Raw genomic sequence first — 24,561 nt, forward strand, 5'->3', positions numbered from 1 at the left:
CATGGGAAAAATCTACTCTGTCTAGGCTTTCAACTTTCGAAAGGTTTCCATGAGATCCCCCCTCATCCTTCGAAATTCCAGCAAATACAGACCCAGAGCCATCAAACGTTCCTTGTATGATAACCCTTTCGTTCCCAGAATCATCCTTGTGAACAGCCTCTGGACCCTCTCCAATGCCAGCACATCTTTTCTTAGATGAGGGGCTCAAAACTGTTCACAATAGTCAAGATGAGGCCTCACCAGTGCCTTATAAAGCCTCAGCGTCACATCCCTGCTCTTGTATTCTAGACCTCTTGAAATGAATGCTAACATTGCATTTGCCTTCCTCACCACTGACTGCCTGCAAGTTAACCTTTAGGTTGTTCTGCACTAGGACTCCCAAGTCCCTTTGCATCTCAGATTTTTAGATTTTCTCCCCATTTAGAAAACAGTCTGCACATTTATTTCTACTACCAAAGTGCATGACAATGCATTTTCCAGAATTGTATTTCATTTGCCACTCTCTTGCCCATTCTCCGAATCTGCCTCAGTCCTTCTTCAGCCAACCTGTTTCCTCAACACTACCTGTCCCTCCATAAATCTTTGTTTCATCTGCAAACTTGGCAACAAAGCCATCTACTCCATCATCTAGATCATTGATATTCAGCATCAAAAGAAGTGGTCCCAACACCAACCCCTGCAGAACATCACTAGTCACTGGCAGCCAACCAGAAAAGGGTCCCTTTATTACCACTCATTGCCTCCTACCACTTAGCCAATGCTCTAGCCATGCCAGTAACTTTGCTGTAATACCATGGGCTCTTAACCTGGTAAGCAGTCTTGTGTGTGGCACCTTGTCAAAGGCCTCCTGAAAGTCCAAATATACAACATCCACTGCATCCCCTTTATCTATCCTATGTGTAATTTCCTCACAGAATTCCAGTAAGTTCATCAGGCAAGATTTTCCCTTAAGGAAACCATGCTGACTTTGTCCTATCTTGTCCTGTGTCACCAAGTACTCCATAACCTCATCCTTACCAATTGACTCTAACATCTTCCCAACCACTGAGGTCAGGCTAACTGGTCTTTAATTTCCTTTCTGCTGCCTTCCTTTTTTTAAAGAGTGAAGTGACATCTGCAATTTTCAAGTCCTTCGGCACTATGCCAAAGTCCAATAATTTTGAAAGATCATTACTAATGGCTCCACAATCTCTAATTCTACCTCTTTCAGAACCCTAAGGTGCAGTTCATCTGGTTGGGGTTTGAAGCAACTTCTCCCTTGTAATAGTGACTGCACTCACTTCTCTTCCCTCACACCCTTCAACATCTGGCACACAGCTCGTGTCTTCCACAGATGCAAAATACTCATTTAGTTCATTTGCCGTCTCCTTGATCCCCATTATTATTTCTCCGGCCTCATTTTCTAGCAGTCCTATATCACTCTCATCTCCCTTTTATTTTTTACATATTTGAAAAAGCTTTTACTAGCCACTTTGATACTGTTTGCTAGCTTGCTTTCATATTTCATCTCTTCCCTCCAAATGATTTTTTTAGTTGCTCTCTGTAGGGTTTTAAAAGATTCCCAATTCTGTCTTCCCACTAATTTTTGCTTTGTTGTATGCACTCACTTTTGATTTTACAATAGATTTGATTTTCCTTGTCAGCCACGATTGTACTATTTTGCCATTTGAGTAATTCTATGTTTTTGGAATACATCTGTCCTGAACCTTCCTCATTTTTCCTGGAAGCTCACGTTATCACTGCTCTGCTGTCAACCTTTCCAATTTACCTTGGCTAGTTCCTCTCTCATACCACTGTAATTTCCCTTACTCCACTGAAAGACTACAATGTTAGACTTTCTCCTTATTAAATTTCAAGTTGAATTCAATCATATTGTGATCACCGCCTCCGAAGGGTTCTTTTAACTTAACTCCGTAATTGCCTCCGGTTCATTACATAACACCCTTTCCAGTATAGCTGATCCCCTCGTAGGCTCAATGATAAACTGCTCTAAAAAGCTATCTCATGGGCATTCAACAAACTCACTCTCTTGAGATCCATTTCCAATCCGATTTTCCCAATCGACCTGCATGTTGAAATCTCCCATGACTACCGTAACATGGTTTTGACATGACTTTTCTATTTCCTGTTGTAAGCTGTGGTTCACATCCCACCTACTGTCGGGGGGCCTGTATATACCTACCATAAGGGTCCTTTTACCCTTGCGGTTTCTTAACTCAATCCACAAGGATCCTTGTTGTGCAAGTCATGTATAATTTATACAAGGTTCCTTCATACCTTTGTTCAGTTCCAAATACAGAAAGGACCCGGTTCCTTTAAAACTGAAGAACAACTTGCAGACTTATAGTACAATTTTATGGAGTTTGACAGAAATCATTAAACATGTCTGACGTAAGGGTAAGTTGTGGTTGCAGGTAGGGGGTGTTTACTTTCTGTAACTTGATTTATGAAACAGTGGATTTGGTTAGCAAAGAATTAATGTATTCTTTCAGCGTTGCTTAAGTGTTACCCTCAAGTCATTCATGGTGTTGTTATTTGCAGGTTAGAGTTGTGGTTTAGAGTTCAGGGGCATGGTAATGGCAGGAGCAGGCTGATGGGTACAGTCCTGCCACTGTGGCTCTGGGACCAGTACTGTGGGGTATCGCACGGCGGCAGGAGGTTACTGACCTGATGTTGAAGTTCTCTTTGTTCTTACAGAGACTGATGCAACAGCAGCTCCAGCAGCATCAGCAGATCCAGCTCCAGCAGCTCCAGCAGCTGCAGTCTCAGCCCCAGCCGCAGCCGCAGCCACAGCTGGCTCCACAGTCCCAGCCACAGACCATGGTTGCACAGGTACCCGGCCAGTCTGGACAGGTTTCCATGTCTTCACCCTTAACGCAGCAGCAGCAGCCACCACCCATCAAACTTCAGGCTCCACAGCAGGTAGTTATCCTCTTGTTGGGTACTGTGGTGTTGTGGACGGTTGACAGTGCTGGAGTGGGGTGATGGAACTGTCATCTCTTGCCTCAGCAGTATTGGAGAAGGATTTTCACTTTGTGTCAGAAGATCAGCTGTGACCACATGTATAGTTCAAGTGAAACTTTCTTGTATGCTGTTTCCCCACCATGCCTGGACCTGTGCTTTACTAGATCTATCCAAATAGCCTTCTTAAGCTTGCCATTTTTCCTTTTGAATTATATATTAACAATCTACTTTTTAAGATTTTATTTGATCCTGATTCCACTACCCTTTCAATCAGTTCACATGAGCTCTGTTGAATTCTCTTAACTTGCCTTATTTTCTTCTATATGCAGTCTCAGATTCATTCTCCTGCCAATGCTGTTTCTTCCACTTACCAAAGCCAAGAATTTTGACCCCCTGAGTTGAAATGGATCTGTTCTTTGCTCTAAGAACAGCAGTCAACTCAAAGCCATCAATTTCTCCATACACTCACCCTAACCCATCTGCAAAGATGCTTTAAAATTAGTAATAAAGCTACGTAAGGCTCATGATTAAGATGGGAGGGAGCTGATAATGTTCTTTTGATGCAAGCGCTGTGACTGAGACGGTTACAGCTGGACCTGCATAATCTGTTGTGCCTGGTGATGCTATGCCTATTGAAAGGCATTCTGCTTCTCAGCACACAGGCACATCTGAAGCAAGCTGTGCCCAAAAATTGGCTTCACAAAGCCTTTATCTCAATGGCTTTTGTCAGAAGGTAGAACTCATTATGCAATATAACCTCATCTTAATGTCACTATGTAAGCCCTTGGTACCTTGATTTGTCTCTCCCAAAATGCAAAACCCCACACTTTAATTCTCTCTCCCAAAATGCAAAACCCCGCACTTTAATTCTACCTGTCATTTTCCCAGCCAGTCCAAATCCTGCTGCAAGCTTTGATAGCCTCCCTTGCTATCCGCTATGCCTCCAGTCTTGGTGTCATCTACAAATTTGCTGATCTGGTTTACCACATTATCATCCAGATGGTTGAGATAGATGACAAATAACAAGGACCCAACACAGATCCCTGCAGCACACCACTAGTCACAAGCCTTCAGTCAGAGAGGCAACCATCTGCTATCACTGTCGCCTGTGAATCCAATTTTCTACCTCATTCTGAGTGCAAGGCAACTGAACCTTCTTGACCATCTTCCATGTGGACCTTGTCAAAGGCGTTGCTGAAGTCCATATGGACAACAACCACTGTCCTTAATTTATCACAAAACAGAGGGAAGCTGTTCAGCTCCTTAGCTCTAACCAGGTCCCATCAGTCCCTTTTCCCACTCTTCACTTCCTCGACCTCCAATTTACCCTTTCACAGTTAGTCAAATTTCCTGTGATTCTTTTTGCATTGGCCTGCATTATGGAAAACCTACAGGTACAATTAATCCTCCATTACATGTGTGGATGTGGAAGGAAACTGGAGCCACTGGCTCTGATTAAGTTATCCTCCCTGATGTTATATTCTCCTGAACAAAGGGTTCTGTGTATTAGTACTGCACTGGTTAACAGTCCAATTTTGAGCAGGTTTCACATAACAGAAGTGGATGAGTGGAAATGAGCAAAGCTGAAAGTACAAACACATTGGTATAATTTTTATGCTTTTCTTTCAGGTCCGTACACAGTTTCCACAGGGGCAGACGGCCCAGGCCCAGGCCCAGGCCCAAGCGCAGGCGCAAGCCCAGGCCCAAGCCCAGGCTCAGGCTCAAGCCCAAGCCCAAGCCCAGGCCCAAGCCCAAGCCCAAGCCCAGGCTCAAGCCCAAGCCCAGGCCCAGGTTCAGGCACAGGCCCAGATGGGAGCAGGAGGGCAGGTAGGGATAATGGTGTGAATGCCTGCCATCTGCCTCAATGCATGAGTTGATCAGGATACTGTGGGATTTCTGGTGTGGTACTTTGTTTCTGCAGGTTTCTTTTTCCGGCTGTTAGTTGCACGTTTTTGTAAAGCAACCTGCTTCTGAATTATGAATTAGCTCTTCCTCCGATTCTTTCCTCCTCCAGCTTTGGGTACTTGAAGTTGCAGAAGAAAATTTGTACTTGTCATTAATAGTCGCTGGTACTCTGTTTTAGGAATAATAGCGAGATAGTCTAAATATCACGTTGTACGTTACAGAGAGTCTGCTTTCAAGGGCAAATGCATTGCTATTGACCTCATTGTTTTCTGAAACAAAGCACAGATCGCCCCCACCTTCCAGTGATGTCATGCAGATGCTGAAGGTCTCGCGTAGACTTTGGTTTTCAGCAGTAGTGTTGTTGTTAGTCAGCAAAGGATGCCTGCCTTCCACTTTTGCCGCTCTAGTGAATCCTCATGGAGTCCATCAGGGCAGCAGTACCTTCCTCAGGCAGTCTGTTCTCAAGCTGGGAAATGTTCTCGAGCCTTTTCTGGGTTAAACCATGACAGCTGCAGTCAGTGACTAGAGTTATGGGTTCTCAGGATAAAGGTAATTCAGTTTGGTTTTATTATTTATTTGGATTAGTTTTATTGATTTATTTGTATGTAGACATGCTGCTTAGATATTTACATTTAAGAAATTTTAATTTTTACCAACAGTTTTATTTGTCTACTCGTCCTCTCTGGCCGCCCGCCTGCACTGAACTTGGGAACATGGTCTCACTGACCGACTGCCTGTTTTGATACTGATGAAGCTCAGTACTGGACCATGTCAAAGTGTTGGGATCTGATCTCCCTGATGGAGGTTGTGCTGAAGGGTTTTGGCTCGAAACATCAACTGTACTTTTTCCCATAGATGCTGCCTGGCCTGCTGAGTTCCTCCAGCATTTTGTGTGTTGCTTGGATTTCCAGCATCTGCAGATTTTCCCTTGTTTGTGGAGATTGTACTGTTGACCACATTGGAACATCAGCTTGGCACAGGGGGAAGGGGACAAATCTTGTGGAAGATCTGCCCCAGTAACTGCTTGTTTCTGATTTAGTTTACAGACTTTCACCAGGTTTGGAAGTGGCTTGCATGTGGTCAGTGGAAGAGGTAGAATCAGAGATAGTTTTTGCTAATGAAAAACTTGCGTCACCTTTAGAGTAATGAACCAAGAAGACAGGGAAAGCAAAGGTTTAGTGAAAATAAAAGAATTGCAGATGCTGAAATGTGCAGTGCCGAGAGAAATGCTGGAAGAACTCAGCTGGTCAAGCAGCACCTGTGAAGGGAGAAATTGACCATTCTTTCAGGTTCAAGACCCCTTTTTTAGTGTTGATGAAAAATCTCTGACTTGTGCAATTGACTGGCTTCTCTTTCCACAGATGCTGTTTCATTGGCTGAGTTCTTTTGGCATTTCTCTAGTTGTTGCAGATTCTGGAAACCTACAGTAAAAATAAAAACACTCAGCAGGTCAGACAGTATCTGTGGGAAGCAACTCTGTTCCAGGTTAGAAATCATTCATCAGAACTGATCTGGAGAGAGAAAAGAGTTAAAGTTCAGAGAGAGTCTGTGAAAGTGTGAGGTCAAGAGTGCTGTGGGAAAGGACTACTCGTAGGACAATTAGAGAATGACACCCCAGTGTGATGATCTGCAAGTAGTGGGTCAGAGTGAGATATTGAAGGTGGAATAAATGTGCTTTTGGCTGACTTACAGTAAAAGTGACCAGTTGTAACTCAGTTTTGAGTTTGTAAGGCTGCAGTGTGCCTAGACAATGACCATCAGGCGTGTCATTGTAGCAGTACAGAGATCAGAGTGGGAAGGAAAATTAAAGAGGCAGTCAACAGGGAGTTCACATTCAAAGTGCAGTGTCAAATGATCGATCAATCAGTGTTTCTTCCAGAGAGAGTGTGAAAACTGAATGGAACAGACAATGTGCAAGCGAACTATGATAGAGGTGTATAAGATATTAAGAGGAATAGATAGAGTGGATAACCAGCGCCTCTTTCCCAGGGCACCACCGCTCAATACAAGGGGACATGGGTTTAAGGTAAGGGGTGGGAAGTTCAAGGGGGATATTAGAGGAAGGTTTTTTACTCAGAGAGTGGTTGGTGCATGGAATGCACTGCCTGAGTCAGTGGTGGAGGCAGATACGCTAGTGAAGTTTAAGAGACTACTAGACAGGTATATGGAGGAATTTAAGGTGGGGGGGTTATATGGGAGGCAGGGTTTGAGGGTCGGCACAACAATGTGGGCCGAAGGGCCTGTACTATTCTATATTCTATGAACCGTTGCTTCAGCTGGAAAGACTACTTGGAACATGGATGTTGCATGGGAAAAAGCTGTAAGATGGTGACAGAAGAGCAGATCAAGGAGTCACAAAGTAAAGAGTCCTTTCAAAGTGCTGACCAGAGAGGAAAGATGTGTTTGGTAGCTGAATCTGTTGGAACAGTGATTCACTTGCACCTTTGCCAGTCTAATCTACTACAGTCTGATTTGCTGCTTAACTAATGGTTACCTGGATTAAAATACAAGTGAATATGTGCAGTCTGAAGAGTTACATTGAGTAGACGTTAGGCACATATTACAATAAAGAAACAGGCTCTTACAGCCCAAAGAATTGTTATTTACTTTTCATGTGAACTGCATTTGAAGTCATTGGCAGCATGTCCTTTCACTCCTGTCAACCAGATGTCTACTGCTGTTTGCCTGCTGTCTGCTTCATTTACAAATACATTCCAAAGCCTCAATTCCATGCCGATAAAACGTAGTTTCAATTGCTAAGTGCAATGGTAATAGTATTTGGAAGGTAATAGCCGCAAATGCTGGAGGAACTCAGCAGGTCAGGCAGCATCTGCAGAGGGAAATGGACGTTCAATGTTTTGAGCTGTGACGCTTCATCAGGTCTGGAAAGAACGATGGCAGAAGACACAGTAAAATTATGGGGGTAAAGGAGGAGCACGAGCTTGCAAGTGATCGGGGAAGGTATGGGAGGGGAGATGAAAGGGAATGATGTGAGAAGCTGGAAGGTGATAGACGGAAGGGGTAAAGGGCTGAAGAAGGAGACTGATAAAGGATGGTAGAGCTTGGAGTGAAAGGAAGGAGGTGGGCAATCAGAATTGGGTTTAATATCACTGGCATATGTCATAACATTTACTGTCTTTGCAGCAGCAGTACAATGCCACACAGTAATAGAAAACAAGCTGAACTACAGTGCATATGTAAAATAGTTAAATTAAATAAGTAGTGCTAAAATAGAAATTAAAAAGTAGTGAGGCTTCAGTGTCCATTTAGGAATCGGATGGCAGAGGGGAAGAAGCTGTTCCTGAATCGCTGAGTGTGTGCCTTCAGGCTTCTGTACCTCCTCCCTGATGGTAGCAATGAGAAGAGGGCACGTCCTGGGTGATGGGGGTCCTTAATGATGGATGCCACCTTTTGAGGCATTGCTCCTTGAAAATGTCCTGGATGCTACTGAGGCTAGTGCCTGTATGGAGCTGACTGAGTTTGTAACTCTCTACAGCTTTTCTCAGTCCTGTGCAGTAACAACCCCCGCCCCCCCCGCCATACCAGTCGGTGATGCAGCCAGCTAAAGTGCTCTCCAAGGTACATCTGTAGAAATTTACCAGTGTCTGTGGTGACATACCAAATCTCCTTAAACTCCTAATGAAATATAGCTGCTGTTGTGCCTTTTCTGTAGCTGCGTTGATATGTTGGGACCAGGATAGATCCTCAGAGATGTTGATACCCAGGAACCACTATTAGTTCACTATATAGTTCACTATTTCTACTTCAGATCCCTCTCTGAGGACTGGTGTGTGTTCCCTTGTCTGACCCTTTCTGAAGTCCACCAGCAGTTCTTTGGTCTTACTGACAATGAGAGCAAGGTTGTTGCTGTGACACCACTCAGCTAGCTGATATATCTCACTCCTGTACTCCCTCTCGTCACCATCTGAAATTCTACTGACAGTAGTCGCATCGTCAGCAAATTTATAGATGGTATTTGAGCTGTGCTTAGCTACACGGTCATGGATGGAGAGAGAGTAGAGCCGTGGGCTAAGCACACATCCCTGAAGCTCACCAGTGTTGATTGTCGATGAGGTGGAGAAATTGTTTCCAATCCACACAGATTGTGGTCTTCCGGTTAGGAAGTCGGGGATCCAGTTGTAGAGGGAGGTGCAGAGGCCCAGGTTCAGTAGCTTTTCGATCAGGACTGTAGGAATGATTGTGTTAAACACTGACCTATTGTCAATAAGCAACATCCTGACATAGATATTTGTATTGTCCAGCTGATCCAAGGCCGAGTGAAGGGCTGATGAGATCACATTCGCTGGGGCAATAGGCAGATTGCAGAGGGTCCAGCTCCTTGCTAAGACAAGAGTAAATTCTACCTATAACCATCCTCCCAAATACTTCATCACGGTAGATGTGAGTGCTACTGGATGATAGTCATTAAGGCAGCTCATTCTACTCTTCCTGGGCACTGGTATAACTTGCCTTTTTGAAGCAGGTGGGAACTTCTGACTGTAGCATTGAGAGATTGAAGGTGTCTTTGAACAGCCCACCAGTTGGTTGGCACAGGTTTTCAGAGCCTTACCAGGTACTGGTGCCTTGCTAGGTTTCACCCTCTTGAAAGGACAGCCTGAGCGCCTCTGAGACAGAAATCAGAGGGTCACCGGGCGCTGCAGGGATCCTAGAACGTTATTCTCCCATTCAAAGCATGCATAAAGGGTGTTGAGCGAAGAATCACTGCCATTCATGATGCCAGGTTTCACTTTATAGGAAATAATGGCTATAAACCCTGCCAGAGTTGACGAGTGTCCCATTCTGCCACCAACCTTGTTTGGAAACGTTCCTTTACTCTTGAGCTAGTCCTCAGCAAGCCGTACCTGGTTTCGCCAGTCTTGAATGTCACAGGTCTAGCCCTCAGCAGACTACAAGCCTCCTGGTTCATCCATGGCTTTTCATTTGGGTATGTACAGTATGTTCCTGTAGGCACACACTCACCCACACAGGTTTGAATGAGTTAGTGACAGCTGTGGCGTACTCACTCAGACTTGACGATAAATGCATGAGGGAGGGAGGGGAGAGGTAGGTTGATGGGCAAGTTGTGAGGATGGGGGGGGAGAGAAGGGGTAACAGAGGGATAAAGGGAAGTAAAATGGGGGTGTGGAAACAGAAGGCAGCAGTTACTGGAATTTAGAAAAATTGATGTTGATGCCATTAGGTTGGGGATTACCAAGACAGAAAATGAGGTGTTGCTCCTCCAACCTGCGTCTGGCTCAACGTAGCAGTAGCGAAGGCTGTGGACAGACATGTCAGTGGGAGTGGGAAGTGGATGCCCACCTAGGGATCCTGGGTGTTCACAGTGGGTAGTGTGAAAGAAGGAGCTTTGAAGTGCTCCCCCAAATGTACTGGGATTTACTGATCTAGACGAGGCCATATTGGGAGTACCAGCTACGATAATGTGAATCCATTAGGATTGTTTATTATATCTGATTGGTAGGTCAGCCCCTCATCACATTTAAACAGTACTTGGATATGTACTTCAGGAGCTGAGACCTGCAGGGAAGATTGGATTAGACTGGGCAGCTTGCTTTGGACTGGCATCAACACAATGGGATAATGGTCCATTTGGTGTCATAAATTTTCTGAAATCAGTGTGTATAATACCACACTGGGTAAAGATTGTAGGCAGTTTGTTTGTCTTCCTGATGCAGGAGCTGTGAAAAGTATTAACTGTGTTCTCAGTGAAGTTCAGTTTGTGCAGGAAGGGACAGGACATGGCAGCTCACTGTAATGATGAATTTTGACGTCACTGACCATTTCCCATTTCACAACACTTGGGAGTGGGATGAAGTACAGAATTTTTAAAAGGGTTATCAGATCGTTGGAAGGACTTTGGAAAGTAATATTTTCTTCAGACATTGAGAGCAGAATGTCAATCTGAACTCTGAAGCAGTCCAGGAAACTGTGTGGTGAAATTTCTTTGAGTGTTACTTAACTTCCAGGAGAGTAGAGAGCAGTTGTCATATACGTCAGGCTCTAGTTTTGGTCATGAATGGGCAGTGAAAATGTAACTATCAGAAAGGAGAGATAAGTAACTTAATCACACAACCAACTTGCTGGTCACTTTCGATGATACTCCTAATGTTTATGATGGAAGCTGCAAAGATGTAGTTAGGCACAAGGACAGGCAGTGCACAGTAGCACCAGTCAGAACTGGTGGTCAGCTTGGTGGACAGGCTTATCGTCTGTCCCAAAAATGTGCCTTGACTTGTTGTGTATTATAGAATGGTTGCAGCCCAGAAGGAGGTAATTCAACGCATTGTTCTATGCCGGCTCTTATTTCAAAGTGTAGACTGTGTTTTCCAGAATAACTTCCCCACTCGGGTCGGTCTCGATCCAGCTATTGCCTGTTGGTCAGTGCATGTTACACTTCCCATCTGAATTGCCTCTCATTTCCCTTTGCTAGCTATCTGTGTTTCTGTGAACTAATTGAATCATTGGATCATCTGTCCTGTGGTCACTGCTCGAGCTGCCTCTTTCATTTGAGTATTGCTGAATATAAACTTTATTTTTTAAAGCACACACGTCCTTAAAAATCTTAAGGAGCAGGTGGGAAAGAAAAACATTTTGATTTCTTTTTCACTATTATCTAAAGCATTTCCACATGCAAAAATAGATCAATTAATGTGCCAGGACTGAAAACTGAGCAGGTTAAGAGTGCACTGCCGCAATAAAATAAACCCGAAAGAAAGCAAGATTTGGAGAACCTGCTTTCTGTATTGCTGCAATTTACTTTGTGACTTTTCCCCCTCTTCCTTTCATTTCTGTTGTGTGGTGTGATGATCACTGGCAGGACACACTCTCACTCAGGGTATGGGAAGGAGGGGCAGCACATTTCATTCAGTAAAATAACGTCATTACCTCTGTGTGGCACCATTGTACAGGTTCTTCAGGGCAACAAAGCATTAAAGTGATGTGTCTAATTAATATTTAATATGTTACCATTCCCTCTGAAAGATTTTGAATGACTATTAGATGAGGGCAAGATAGGCCCAATTTGGGAACCCCCTGACACATAACCCCAACTCCTGAATGCTGAATGGCTCATTGGATTGAGGTATTGGACTCTACCAGTAAGCATCAGTATTGCTGGGGAAAGCATGGATGAAGTGTATTAGTGTCATTCTCCAGTTCAGTGGCATTTAATAACTTACTTGCAAAGCACATTATTGATAGCAGCCTGATCGCTGAGCATGTAGTCACCATCGTCATGTACTCATGCAAACTTTATAACAGTTTTGTCCAGTTGTTGGTCGACTACACAGATGTAAAACAGTGTCTGCACCTTTTGATCATTGAATATTAGCTTTGGTTAAAAATAGTGCTTGAAGCTTCTGTAAATAGATAGGTAGATAGATAGATACTTTATTGATACCAAATGAAATTACAGCGTTACCGTAACATTACAAGTACGCAAATATACAAATACTGGAAGATAAGTAAGAAAGAATAAAAAATAGGTTACCTCAAACAGTCTAGCAAGAAGGGGCCATCACTTCCCTGCTATAGGTTGAGTCATTGTAGAGACAGAAGGCAAGTTGTCTTCGTTTGTGACTAAAAGTGCTCCTCTGTTCAGCCAAGGCGGCACGCAGAGAGTGAGAAGCATTGTCCAGAATTGCCAGGATTTTCCAGAGGGTCCTTTGTTCTACCACAGCCTCCAGTGTGTCCATTCTGACTCCTATATCAGAGCCAGCCTTTCTAATCAGTTTATTGAGCCTGTTGGCACCACCCAGGTTTATGCCATTGCCCTAGCACACCACAGCATAGAAGATTGCACTGGCAACAACAGACTGGTAGAACATGTGAAGGGGAGGCCTGCATACTCCAAAGGACCTCAGTCTCCTCAGGAAGTAGAGGCAACTCTGGCCTTTCTCATAAGTAGCCTCTGCATTGGTACTCCACTCAAGTCTGTCATCCAGGTAGATGAGACCAAGTCCAAGAGTTTAATTAAACTGTTTTCTATTGAAATTGGTGCAGCACAGGTGCTGCAGTAACAACGTTCGAGATCACCTACCAACTTCTGTTGTTCAGCACATTGTCAAGTTTAACAAATGTGTGAGATTCTGGGTTTAATTTGAATACTTTTCCATCCCCCAGCAAAAGTGGATCTAAAATTAACTTTTTTCTTCAATTAAACAAGTCTATGAGTTAATTACAATGGGAACATTAAAGCAGATCTCTTTACTTTTCCTGTTCGACTCTGGGTGTGTTGACAGTGGCTTTGCTTTCCCCACACAACAGAAATGCGTGGTGTGACAGGAGTTCGGACAGCCGCGTGCTGCCCTGCATTGGAGACTCTGCACTCACAGGGGACGTGTGCGCTTCCTTTTGGTCCTTGCAGCACTGCATTCTTGTTTTGCGATTATTTGTCTGTTGTCCCTCTGTCCTCAAAGATGATGTCTTCTATGACCCGCACTGTGCGACCACGGTTCCCACCTGCATCTGTTGCATCGTCCACGCCTCAAAACGCCATTCCTCTGGGAGGACAGCAAATGGCACAGGTATTTAACTGTACTGCAGGCTGGTGTGTAGGTTGACTTGCTTTTAGTGTTTCAGGTTTGGATTTATTTTAAACTAAAGGTTTGACTGAACTGTCATGAAATTCAGCTTGGTTGTCTCAATATCTGTGATTTATTGTGTTCTGAGTAAATGGTATTTCTGTCTAAGGTTAGAGGCAAAGCAAACTCTTACTCTTTCTGTTCAATTCAGTAATTTCTCTCCTGACACCGTGGTCCTGTTTCACCATTAGAAATTTGTGAAGATTGGGGATAGGAGAGGCAAGCAGTATGTAGGTTCATAATGTGCGAACAGATTTGTGGGGTGACCATCACTCTGTAGAGAGAGTGAGGTGTGACCATGAGTACAGGAATGGAGAGAAAGAAAGAATGTTAGTTAGGCACACTCCTTAAGTTGTTAGGAGCACCAAAATAAGATTGCTTGGACAAATCTGCTTGAACATTTCATGGATCATTTTTGTGTGTGATTAAAGACTATTTACATGATTTACTTTGTCTCATTTACATTACTGTGCAAAAGTCTTAGGCACATAGTACTAGGATACTTTTGCACGTACTCTATTTGTCAATGTGGAGTGGAGAGCAGGTTCGTAAATCTGGCAAGAGCAAAGAATGTTGGGAATGGTGAGGGTGGAGGCCGCTAGGGGTGTGTGGGACAGGTGGCAGCGAAGGAGTGCCAGGGGCAGAGTTGGCGCTGGTCCAGCCCTGAGACACCAAGCAAGGTCATTGCATTCCAAATAATTAGTTTATTGATCATTACAAAATATCTCTCTGGTGCTTCCCACTCCCTTCCCTTTTTCCCAACCATGATTCCTCACTCCTTGCCCTTTTCCTCACTCCCAGTCCACAAAGGAGATCCGTATCAAAATCAGGGTTATCATCACATATGTCAAGAATTTTTCTCTTTCTTGCAGCAGCAGTACTATACATAAAATTACTAAATATTGTGCAAGTACTTTTGCACAGTACTGTATGTCTTCTGGGAGTGGGATACAGTGTGCGGCACAATCAGATCACCAGTTCCCAGCGTGTTTTATTGACAGAAACTAGGAATATATGATACTCATAAGCAACAGACCAGGTGACTACAGGCTGCAAGCTGAGTGACCGACAGGAACTAATGCACGTTGGTTAGAGAGGGGGATATTTTACCAGAGCTCCTGTCTCTGCTCTGTTACCATAGGCTCACCCTCTTTCCAAACCCTACTTTGTAAAGTATACATTTACAGATATTGGAATTGTTTGGTATGCCTTTGCATGGCTGAACAGCTTTAGGTCATTTGGGCATGTGTGCTAGGAAAGTGGAAGTGGGACAGATATAGAAAACAGGGAAGAGGTTGGTCTTGTCCATGCAGAGCCTTGATGAAAAGCCACTGAGGTGTGTAATGGGAGAAGAGGACGGTAGCTGGAGCATTAGAGGTGTGTTTGTCGGAGCACCCGTGTCCACCATCTGTATTGCTGCCACACTTGCTTGATCAAAATACGCAAGATTAAATTTAATCTTTTTAAAAATCCATTAAATTTCAAGAAGAGTAAAATGAATAATTTGCTGAATTAGAATTTTGAAGAAATGAGGGCTTGAATGATTTGAGGTTACACTCAGTCAGCTATTCAGAACCGATATTAGTTTTGGGTTTGTGTGGTCTTTGGTTTCTGTGTTTCATTAATTTTATTTTTTGAAATACAGCCCATATTGATGTGAAAAAGCAGCTTCAAACTTGCACTTGTATTGCACTTGTGTGGCCGTAGACACTCTACTGTGCTTAGACCAAAGAGTTTTGTGCACTTGTGTTCGTCACTGTTAGCTGGTGAGGAATAAGCAGTAAGATAATTCAAAACCGTCTTGCTCACTGTGGTTTCAAGCATTCAGGCTTGGAGATGTCAGAAACCGCTGGGAGTGAAAGTGAAACTGTTTCACTACTTCATCAAGTTAGGAACTACGAAGAATTTGAAGTTATTGACAATTATCTTGAATGTTACAAATGGAAATGAAAACTTGGAGGATGTATTAGTTGATGGCTTTGTATGAAGGTGGTCCATTATCTGCACTAGGTATCTGTGCTGGCTTTGTTCATGTACAGTCAATCAAAAGAACACAGCAGCGTGTGCTGGATGAATTCCTCTGTTGATAACTACTATACACAGTTTTATAGTACTATAGTAGTATTGCTAATATTCTAATTTCTTCAGTATTTCATTTAAATACATAATTTGTTAGTTAAATTGTACTTTTTCTTTTTTTTAATATGTTTTTATCTATTTGCATGAGACTTTGGCTAATTAGGGTAGCCACTTAATTGGGCCAAAATGTACTGGTCCCAATGTGCCCCAACGAACTGGAATCCATTGTATAAATTTTATTATAAAATCAGGAGATAGTATACAGAATGCTTCAGCATAGGAACAGATACTCAGACCATGAAGTCTGTACAAACATCTCCAGCTATAGATTGACAGTTAAGGTATAGCAAAAGAACAATTTATTTTAAATTATTTTAAAAATTAGGTGCTTTTCAACATGTGCCTTGTGATTAAGACAGTTAATTGTGAGGGATTGCAACTGTCTGACTCTGCCCAAAACACCTTATATCATTACTGTTCTACCTCTCTCGTGGTAGACATGAACGAGCTGGCATTTCACCGGCCATGGAAACTCCCACGTGAGCAGCCAATGTCTGTGACAGCAGCAGACGGGAGAAGGGCTTTGCAGAGAGTCAACCCCTGGCCGGGCCAGAAAACGTCACAGGCTGAGTTCTCGGGGAGTGTGCACACCAGTTCCCTGATGTCTTCACGGACATCTTCAACACTTCACTCGTCCAGGCTGCTGTCCCACATGCTTCAAATCAGCCACCATCATCCCTGTACCAGAGAACTCTACACCTTCAGAACTAAATGACTACTGCCTGGTGGCACTGACTTCAATAATTATGAAACATCTGATAATGGTACATTTCAAAAACTCCATTCCTGTCACATTAGATATACTCACCAATATGCTTACCTACTGAACTGCTGTATGTCAGATGCTGTAATATCTGGGTCATATGGAAGAATCAGACTCTCAGTATATTCCATCCTGTTCCATTCCAGCCAGTAATACTGGCCTAAGCTTATATTAAATTATTTTCTGCAGTTTAAAGCCACTTCACCCAAGACACTTCTGCTTCAACCTGTCTACCATCTGTTCCCTTCTCTCCAACAGCAGACAGTTCATGGATTCAGAGAGTTGTTCACTGTCAGTCATCAGGATCCCCGATAGTGAGAAGGATCTAATCAGCCAGATGAGTAGGCAACCATACTGAGTTTGCCTCAATTTCCTTTCCTTAAAGATTTGTACTATCTTGATGTGTTTCTGTTTTGAAATGAAGGATTATGGGGAAAAGACAGACAGATCAGCCATTATCTTCCTGAACAGTACAGCAGGCCTGGTGGACCAGATGCCTATTCCTGCTCCTATTTCTTATGTTCTTATGAAATGCTTCATATGAATGGCTTTCAAAAATGTTATTCACTATATCTCTGCACATGTGATGGTAATTTTCCAGTTCCAGAAGGCGAAGAGCATGACAAATAAGCACGATAAAAGGGAGTGAGTTGCATTGTTGGGTTTCCTTTAGCCTCATCAACAATTTTTGCCAATCACTCTTCAGTCTCATGGTTTTACTGTTCCAGAAGTTCAAGTGCTTATTTGGCTTGGAGGTATTCAGCATTCCGATAGCCCTGCTCTTTCTGATTGTTTTACATGAATAGATGAACGGCACGGTGATGCAGCCTATAGAGCCGTTGCCCCACAGAGCCGGAGATGTGCTTTCAGTCCTGACCTTGTCTATGTGGACGAATAAACTCTTTGGGTTTCCAGTCAGGTATAGATATCGATGAACAACTCTGCCATCTTCATCAGGGATGAGGTATCACCCCTGATGTATAGTTTGTGATGACTAAGGGAGGCAGTAGAGCTAACAAAACCACGGATGAGCTGATGTGCAATAGATTTTCTGAGGCAGGGGCAGAATTGGGCTGCGTTGTGGAAATTGAACTAGACAGTTTTAGTGTAATGTACGTCCGTATCTGAAACTCAGATCAGTAAGGTTGAAACAACATGACAATAGGTGGAATGGCAAATTGTGATGTGGATACAGTGATAGCAACAAAATATAAATGAGTTGAGTGAGTGGGCGAAAACTTGGCAAGTCATAGTCATGGAGCACTGAAGCTAGAAACAGGCCCTTTCGCCCATCTAGTTTGTGCTGACTTGTCTTTATGGTCTGCCTGCCTAGTCCTCTCTACCCACACTCAGACCATAGCTCTCCTCTCAAGTGGAGTACAATGAGAGGCAGTATGAAGTCATGACCCATGGTAAAAATAATCAAAATTATGGAAATGGAGAGAGACTGCATGTGAATGAAGTGCAGTAGGTCCAGGAATCGTTGAGTGTGAATCACAAACTGTTACCAGAGAGTGAGGCAAGTAGTTAAGAGGACAAATGGCATTTATTGCAAAGGAGTTTGGGAATGGGGAAGTTTTGTTACATTTGTACCAGGTGTACATTTGCAACAGCTGGAGTCTCTCTCTTGGTTGTCCATTGTATCTGACCAAGAAGAGAGAAGGAAAAGAGGGACCTGTGCGGGAGCGTTTTTAAAGTGGAGCAGCCATCACACTGAGGCAGTTCAACTCTCTTGGCCTCGGGCGTCCAGTTCCACCAGAGGTGCTACCCCTCTCTGGACACCCCATATACCTGGAGTATCACATCGTAAGCACATTGCAGCACAGTGCAGACTCTTCGGACTACAGTTGTATTGATCTTTTAACACACTCTAAGATCAATCTAATCCTTCTCTTACATAACCCTCCATGTTTCATTCATGTGCCCATCTAAGAGTTTCTTAAATGCCCTTAATGTATCTCTCTCTCTACCAACCCAACTCTTCCCCCCACCCCCACCCCACCTGGGCAGGGCATTCCACATACCCACCACTCTCTGTATAAAGAACTTGCCTCTAACTCCACCCCCCCCCCCCATACTGTGCTTCCTCTCTCATATTAGCCATTTTTGCTCTGTGGGGGAGAATAGTCTCTACCTTTCCACTCTCTCTGTGCTTCTTATCTTCTTCTTGTGCCAGTTCCCCATAATCCTCATTTCCTCATTAAAATGATGAAAGAGGAAGAGAGGGGGAGATGTGTTTGGCAAAGGGATCCTGTTTGTACTGGTGGAAATTGTGACAGTTGATACATTGGTTGTTGAAGCTGGTGGGATGGGAGGTGGGGACTGTGGGAACTCTGCCCTTGAGGAAGTTCAAGTGCAGAACATGCTGCCAGGAGGAGTGGTTGAGAGCAAAGGCAGAGAAAATGAATGAGATGTGGTCAAGTGCTCTGTCCACTATGATTATAGAAGGGAAGACGCCATTTGGGAAGGAGGAAGACATCTATGTGTAGAGTCTCATCATCAGAGCAAATACAGAGTAAGTGGGAAGATACGATCGAGTTGACAAAATAGAGAATGTGTCGTCATTTTTGCTGTGGAAATCTGTAGGATTGTAATGGATGATGTGGCTAGTCTATTTCCAGAATGGAGATGGAGATTGAGAGGGAAGGGCGAGCGGGAGAGGGAGAAAACACGAACTGGAAAGGAAGAGCCAGAGCTGGAGGAAGGTGGGAATTGGCAGCAAAAGCTTGGAGTTCTGTCTGCTTCATTTACTGTCTTAACATTTAGTCCTATTGAACATGAGGGTGCTTGGGCAGCAGGTACACTGAGAGAGGGGTTTGTTTTATATTTACTTTCAGAACATCATTAAGTCCATATTTTATATAGTGAGCAATTAGATAGTGATCCTTTGAATGGAGAAGCGAAGATGTCTTAATGCATGTGTTGGAGTGACTGCACTTAGAGTACATGTTTGGTCGTCTCACCTATAAAGGGATCTCCTGGCACAGAGTGTTAAAATGCTCGTAATCAGTCTAGAGCAATGCCACTCTGGTATCAAAGTCCATACTGTCCATAGTCCTTAACTTAGTCCATACTGCTACCTTGGGCCATACTGCTGTAAACGTAACTTTGCTGGATCAAATAAAGACAGCACAAAGAGATGGTTACTTATCTTTTCACCCGTTTATTTCTTCGAGCTCAGCCAGCGGGTGAACTTGGACCCGACATCAGGGAGAGAATCTTTCTCATCTCCCCGGCGGTTCTACAAGTTCACTGCCTGATGTCAGAATTGTCAGAAGTTATAAGGCCACCGATACAAAAGAACAATCAGTTTGATAACCATTCTGGTCAAGTTAATGGACTATTGATACAAAAGTACAATCAATTTGTTAGACCCTCCAGCTACCTTCGTTAAAGAAAGGAATGTCCTACCTAGTTTGCTGGAGCCACAACTTAATGACAAAGATAAGAACATCCGTCAAATTTGTGCTTTAAATTTAGAAAGGAATGTTCTGTCTAATTTCCATCAGGTACTGCTTTTTGTCAAAATCAAAAGGTGTGAAAAGCCCAGAGACATGTGGATCTGGGCGAACTTTAACCCTTATCTTGTTCCAAAGAAAGCAGCTGTGAGACATTATTCAAACACACTGCAGTCACAGACATAGTACTGAATCCATTGTTTACAGGAATCTGAGAATCCCCCATTCCCTCAAACTTTATCATTCCCTCCTTTTTATCATTACGTGATAACTTTTAAGAAGAGATTGTCACCTCGACAACATGATACAAAACATACCCAACATGCTCCCCGTTTACTTGCTTAGTGTAGGAGGGACAGAAAAGTGTTAACGTGGGGGTCTCCCGAAACAGGGCCAGGTCCCCTTGAGGTCATTAAAATCATCATTAACCACTGCATTTTTCAGTCCTTATCAGTTCCGCCAGTAACGTGTTTACAGTCTGTTCGATGTATCCACTGGAGCTGCCCTTCCACCTTCACTGCAGTAGGTGTTGTCAGTAGCACCTTGTACGGTCCTTTCCACCTTGGTTCTAACTTCTTACCATCCCAGTTCTTACTCAGGACAAAATCTCCAGGCTTGATGCAAGGTAGCTAAGGTGGTCACCCTCAGGCTGGGTGTCGTCGTCTCGATTGCCTGTTGTGTCTGTGAATGCAAGCTTTGGAGAGTTTTAGTTAACTTGCATAAATATTTTCCCATCTCCTTCCCTAAGGTATGCATGTCCATCCTTTCAGGAAGGGGAGGTCGGGCCAGTTCCGACCCCCATGGGGTTCGCATGGGCTTCCCGTAGATAATCTCGGCGGGGGATAACTTCGTTTTAACTGAGGGTGTGATTCTCATGTGGGACAAGGCCAGAGGTAAAACCTTAAGCCAGGTTAGCCCAGTTTCTTGCACAAGTTTAGTTAGCTTATTCCTTAAGGTTCCATTTGCTCGTTCCACTATACCGGCTGCCTTTGGGTGGTGGGTGCAGCGGAACTGTTGCTTTATAGCCAATTCCTTGCAGATTTCCTCATTTATTTTGGCTACAAGGTGTGGTCCATTGTCTGAGCTTATCATTTCCGGGAGTCTATAATGGGGAATCACTTAATAATATTTTAGATTAGATTATGAAGGCACGCAGTCCTCTTTTATTGTCATTTAGTAATACATGCATTAAGAAATGATACAATATTTCCTCCAGTGTGATATCACAAAACACAGGACAAACCAAGACTGAAAAAACTGACAAAACTACATAATTATAACATATAGTTACAACAGTGCAACAATACCATAACTTGATGAAGAAGTCCATGAGCACAGTAAAAAGTTCAAAGTCTCTCAAATGTCCCTCATCTCACGCAGATGGGAGAAGGAAGAAAAACTCTCCCTGCCATGCCCGACCACAATCCGTCTCTGAGTCATCCGAAAACTTCGAGCCTCCGAATCAGCTCTGCGACACTGAGTACTGAGCGCCATCTCTGTCGGAACGATTCGACCTCAATCTCGGTCGCCAACAGCAGGCAAAGCCGGAGATTTTGAGGCCTTCCCTCCGTAAGATTCCTGGCCGTGTAGTAACGACAGCAGCGAACGAGCGTTTCAGAAATTTCTCCAGATGTTCCTCTGTGCTTTCACGTCCATCTCCATCAAATCAGAATTGTCCACGGCCCCTATTTAACGGATATGATGTCATTTTTCACCGGAGGGCTGCGCACAGGTGGCGCGCTGCTCTCTCTCCTCTCCTCTCCTAATAGTTTTACAACAGTATTATCAGTAGTGGGTATAGCCTCTATCTGCTAAATATATCTACTATTACCAAGCAATATTTACAACTATGTACTCTAGGTAGTTCTACAAAGTCAAGTTGCAAACAGGAAAAAGGTCCACCAGGCAAGGGGATAGTTCCGGAAACACAAGGCATTTCCTTTTCAGCATTTGTTTTTTTTTCCACATGCCGTGGCTCACTTTTCAACTGCTTGCTGGAAACCAGGGCGCCACCGCCACCAAGATATTAACCATTCCCTCCTTGCCCAGGTGTGTACAATTACTTACATAATCTATCAAGATAGATAAGAACACAGAGGGAACACAAACCTGTCCCGCAGGGGTCACCCATAAATTGGTCTGAGGTTCAAGCAACCCATTTGGGACCGTAGTTTGCGCTCTCCTTCAGGGACGTCCCCCTAGAATTTACGTATTTTCCCCCATATCTGGCATACCCATCCTTCGGTTTTGCCTAATAAGAACTTGTTAGGCTCCTGAGAGGACTAAAAGTGTGGGGTCCAAGGCTGTCTGTTTTGCTGCTGCACCAGCCCGAGCATTACCCTTAAATATCTCATCAGATTCCCCAGTACAGTATGGGCTGCACATCTAATAATAGCCAAAACTCGAGGTAGCTGTAGAGCAGTGAGTGAGTTGTTTACAAAGGTAGCATTACTAATGGGGGGGGGTGCAGAGAAAGTCAAGAATCCCATAAAGGGAGTCTATGTAAAAGTCCACACTTTAATCTGTTTGAGATTTCTTTTCCACAGGCTTTTTCATTTTAAAATTCGAAACGTTAAATCAAAGAGAATTCCAGCTTAGGCTTGTACTTTTGGCTCCTCCACTGAAGTCCTCGTTCAGGCCCTTTTTATTTTGTTCCAAGTAGTTGTGGACTCCCTCTTCAAAGTCATCTTCATTTATGACTTGGCATTTTTTTTAAGGTCTTCTACAAAGAATTGGTTCTGTGGTAGATTCTTCAAAATCAGAACTGAGTACGCTGTTAGACTAGTCCATTGCTAGGATACAGGCATGAGTCAGAGCAAATAGCTCAGCTTTCTGGGTGGAGACAACTGCTGCAAAGGAGACTTGCTCAATTACTTCACTGTCGTCAGTTATCGCATAGCCAAAACATCATTTTCCTGCTGGATCCACAAAAGAGCTTCCATCCTCATAAAACGTTGCCTCGGGTTTGAGGGGATATTGCGGAAAGGGTGGGAGAGTCTGTCCTTCTTTCACGGTGATCTGGACAGGGGTGGGGGGGGGGTTGCAGTTGGTGCGACCGACTTCCGATTTCATGGCCTGAAATTGCCCAGAGATGGGGTACAACGTTTTGTGTTCGGTCAATATTAAAAGAGTGTCTTACCAGATGTCCCGTCTTCACCTTTGACTCCTTCCAGTATCGGAGTTGGCCCGCGGCCAAGTCTCGCCAGTCTCCCTCGGTGCTGGATGCTTGTTTCGTCAGGGTTTAGGCAAGGAACCTAGGCTCTTTGGCTTGAACCCAGGGCAAAGCCCAACGGTGGTATAGGGAACCACCGGTCATGTCTGTCGCCAAAGGAAATCCGGAACTTCGGCCAGTAATGCACTGCCCGCTCTCTCTTCCTTTAACCTCTCCAATCACCGTGACTGGGAACTTCTGTCCCTCGAGGGCTGCATAATACTGGTTTTCCTCAGTTGAGCACCCTGTAAGATCATAGTACAGAGTCACATGGGGGTCTGCCTCTGGCAGAGGGGGTTTAAATGTAGTGGAGTCCAAATTAAGTGCCCACCACAGGGTTGGGGGGGGGGGGTGTTGGTTGTTCGCTAGTCCCAGGGTGATACCCTTGTCCGTGCATAGAATCTTGACTTCCAATGGACAGAGCAAGTCTCACTCTGCTGGATTACACCCCAGACTGGTGGTGACTGTAAATTAAACCTCACACTGCGTCCCCTTGGAATTTCACCTGCAGCGACTGGGTACGTGAATATGTACGTTCTGTGCCTTTGAACCCAGAGTGATTGTAGTGACTGATAGCCGGTATCCCTTTTCTTATACCATCATAAACGGAATTAGAATTGCAGCATCTTGCAATATTATATTGGGCTCTTCGTGAGGGGTGGTACTCACGGTAGGAAGCATCCTTCTTCCCGCTAAACATATTCACCTTTAATGTTAGTTCCCTTCGGGGTTGATCGGGATTCAAAAGCTGGGTTCCAGTAATATGTCAAAGCTCGTCACATTTGATTTCGGTCATTGTCAGGCCAAAACATATTATTAGTTTTAATCCTGTTGGCTAATTTAGTTAGTAAACACTTGAACAGTAGGGCATTAAACTGGGGGGAGCGGATTACCATAATTAAAGGCTTGGTCTCCTGCGAAAGTGCCATAGCAGGTCATAAATCACTCCCAATCGCTTGGTCCCAATTTCCCAGGCTTAGGTTTGCATTCAAGTACTTTAGTGATATTTACAGGTTGTTGGAGAGCCCTCTCCAAGGCTTGAATAATCCAGTCTGTCTGTTCATTCCCATTATGGATTCCTGCCGGTAACTCCTGATAGGTTTGCTATCTTAATCCTGCCTTCCATTTCCACCCTCATCAGAGGAGAGAATCATGCAGCAAAGACACGGGGCCGCATTATACATTTGTATAGTACTGCGGACATACTAAGCAAACTGTGCTGGTTTTTCTTTTCTATCGGGGGCCTGATTTATGATTGTTATCATCTCTTGAGGCTTCCAGGGTGCATACAAGAGTTACTGAGGCTGCCCCTCCTCGGCTGCTCGTGGACTGGGCAGCATTCGGGTGGGCAGTTGTCTCTGTGGAGCCGTTAACTCTGGGGTTTTATTGGATTCTTCCCTCCCTGTCTCAGAATAATCCCTGGTATTCCCTTTCTGGATCTCAGGGTATAGGAAGCCTTCCCTTCCCTGCCGCTGCTGTTTTACCTGAGTGGCCACCATATCTGAGTACTGGGAGGATTGG

At 44.0% G+C, this 24,561-nt stretch overlaps 1 protein-coding gene across 3 annotated transcripts in view; it reads left to right on the plus strand.

Moving 5' to 3' along the window:
- The window catches only part of med15 (mediator complex subunit 15), a 172,158-nt gene that overhangs the window by 59,694 nt on the left and 87,903 nt on the right, over positions 1-24,561 (plus strand). For 2 of the 3 annotated variants that reach the window (XM_072243499.1, XM_072243502.1), the window contains 3 exons: positions 2,698-2,922; positions 4,594-4,791; positions 13,305-13,412. In XM_072243499.1, the coding sequence (XP_072099600.1) occupies positions 2,698-2,922; positions 4,594-4,791; positions 13,305-13,412 (531 nt within the window). The remainder of the gene's footprint in view (positions 1-2,697; positions 2,923-4,593; positions 4,792-13,304; positions 13,413-24,561) is intronic. The other variant, XM_072243500.1, reaches the window with a different exon arrangement.

Source organism: Mobula birostris, chromosome 25, assembly GCF_030028105.1.
Source record: "Mobula birostris isolate sMobBir1 chromosome 25, sMobBir1.hap1, whole genome shotgun sequence".
Lineage (NCBI taxonomy): Eukaryota > Metazoa > Chordata > Chondrichthyes > Myliobatiformes > Myliobatidae > Mobula > Mobula birostris.